The sequence below is a fragment of the Cynara cardunculus genome, assembly GCF_001531365.2.
Source record: "Cynara cardunculus var. scolymus isolate 2C chromosome LG 13, CcrdV1, whole genome shotgun sequence".
Classification (NCBI taxonomy): Eukaryota; Viridiplantae; Streptophyta; class Magnoliopsida; order Asterales; family Asteraceae; genus Cynara; species Cynara cardunculus.
This window is the reverse complement of record NC_037540.1, coordinates 38,762,772-38,764,040: the sequence shown is the minus strand read 5'-3', so window position 1 is coordinate 38,764,040 and position 1,269 is coordinate 38,762,772. Positions and strand designations below refer to the sequence as shown.

The 1,269-nt window shown below is 39.9% G+C and overlaps 1 protein-coding gene across 1 annotated transcript in view; it reads left to right on the top strand.

Annotated features, from left to right (window-relative positions):
- Positions 1-532, top strand: part of LOC112525034 — a 3,994-nt gene extending 3,462 nt beyond the window's left edge. The window contains exon 2 of the mRNA XM_025134976.1: positions 108-532. Within this exon, the coding sequence (XP_024990744.1) occupies positions 108-532 (425 nt within the window). The remainder of the gene's footprint in view (positions 1-107) is intronic.
- Positions 533-1,269: the final 737 nt, after the last annotated feature.

Sequence of the window (1,269 nt, the reverse complement as noted above, 5' to 3'; positions counted from 1 at the left end):
TTTGAACGATGCTTTGTGGGCCTACCGTACGGCCTACAAGACACCTATAGGTATGTCCCCTTTTTGGTTAGTTTATGGTAAACCATGTCATCTGCCTGTTGAATTAGAGCACAGGTCTTATTGGGCTGTCAAGAAATGTAATATGYGGCTAGATGATGCGGGAGTTCAAAGGAAGTTGCAGTTGCAAGAATTGGAGGAAATCAGAAATGATGCATATGAGAGCTCCAAGATTTACAAAGAGCGGACCAAAGCTTTTCACGACAAGCTAATCTCCCAGAAAGAGTTTGTGGTCGGGCAAAAGGTTTTACTTTTTCATTCACGCCTAAAACTATTTTCCGGTAAGCTTAGATCAAGGTGGGTTGGTCCTTTTATAGTTGTTAAGGTTTATGCTCATGGAGCAGTCGATATTGAAAGCCCGAAAACGTGTAAGTCGTTTAAGGTGAACGGGCATAGACTGAAACCTTTTTATGAAGGTTTTCAGTCTACGGACATTGATGTTATGGCTCTTGAGCCACCGCCCGTTGTTAGTTAGTTTCGGTAGTGTCTAGCCAAAGACATTAAAGAAAGGCGCTGATTGGGAGGCAACCCAATTTTTATTGCTTTATTTTCCGTTCTAGTATTAGTTAGTTTTAGTTTTAGTTGTCTTTCGAGATTGATGAGTTGCTTTCCCAGGTTGGCATTCTTGTGAGTATTGACGTTCAACACCCCCCCCCCGCGATTACAAAGAGGCTTTTACCACCCGCTTGGACCGTGTATTGGGCACAAGTCTACATATTCAGGGGAGTTTTCTAGTTCCCTTTGCTTTTTAATGTTTTAGACTATGCCAATGAATGCATACATTGAGGACAATATATGGTTCAAGTGTGGGGAGGGAATTATTGTTCTTTTTAAATGGGAAATTCTTGATTTTTAATGTGCAAGAGTGTGTTAGAAAGGGCTAATTTTTTTGAACTTTTGGCTTGATTTTGGGCATTTGTTAAATGAATTGCATGAGTGACGATTTTCTTGATTTTCAATKWCATAAACACCATAGCATGAACGATTGTATGACTTACTTGTTAGTCGTGATTAGCACATTTGAGATTACTTTTATGAGGCTTGCTAATTTTATAGACAAAATGAACCCGTGAGCTTTTGAGCCATGGTCGAACACTATTTTCGATCCCGTTTCATTTTTGTGTGCATTGCATCTTCCATGTTCATCTCACTCTAGAACTTGTGTTAGGTCTCTTCAAGATTGCACTTAGGCAATACTAGTGTGTGGAAATG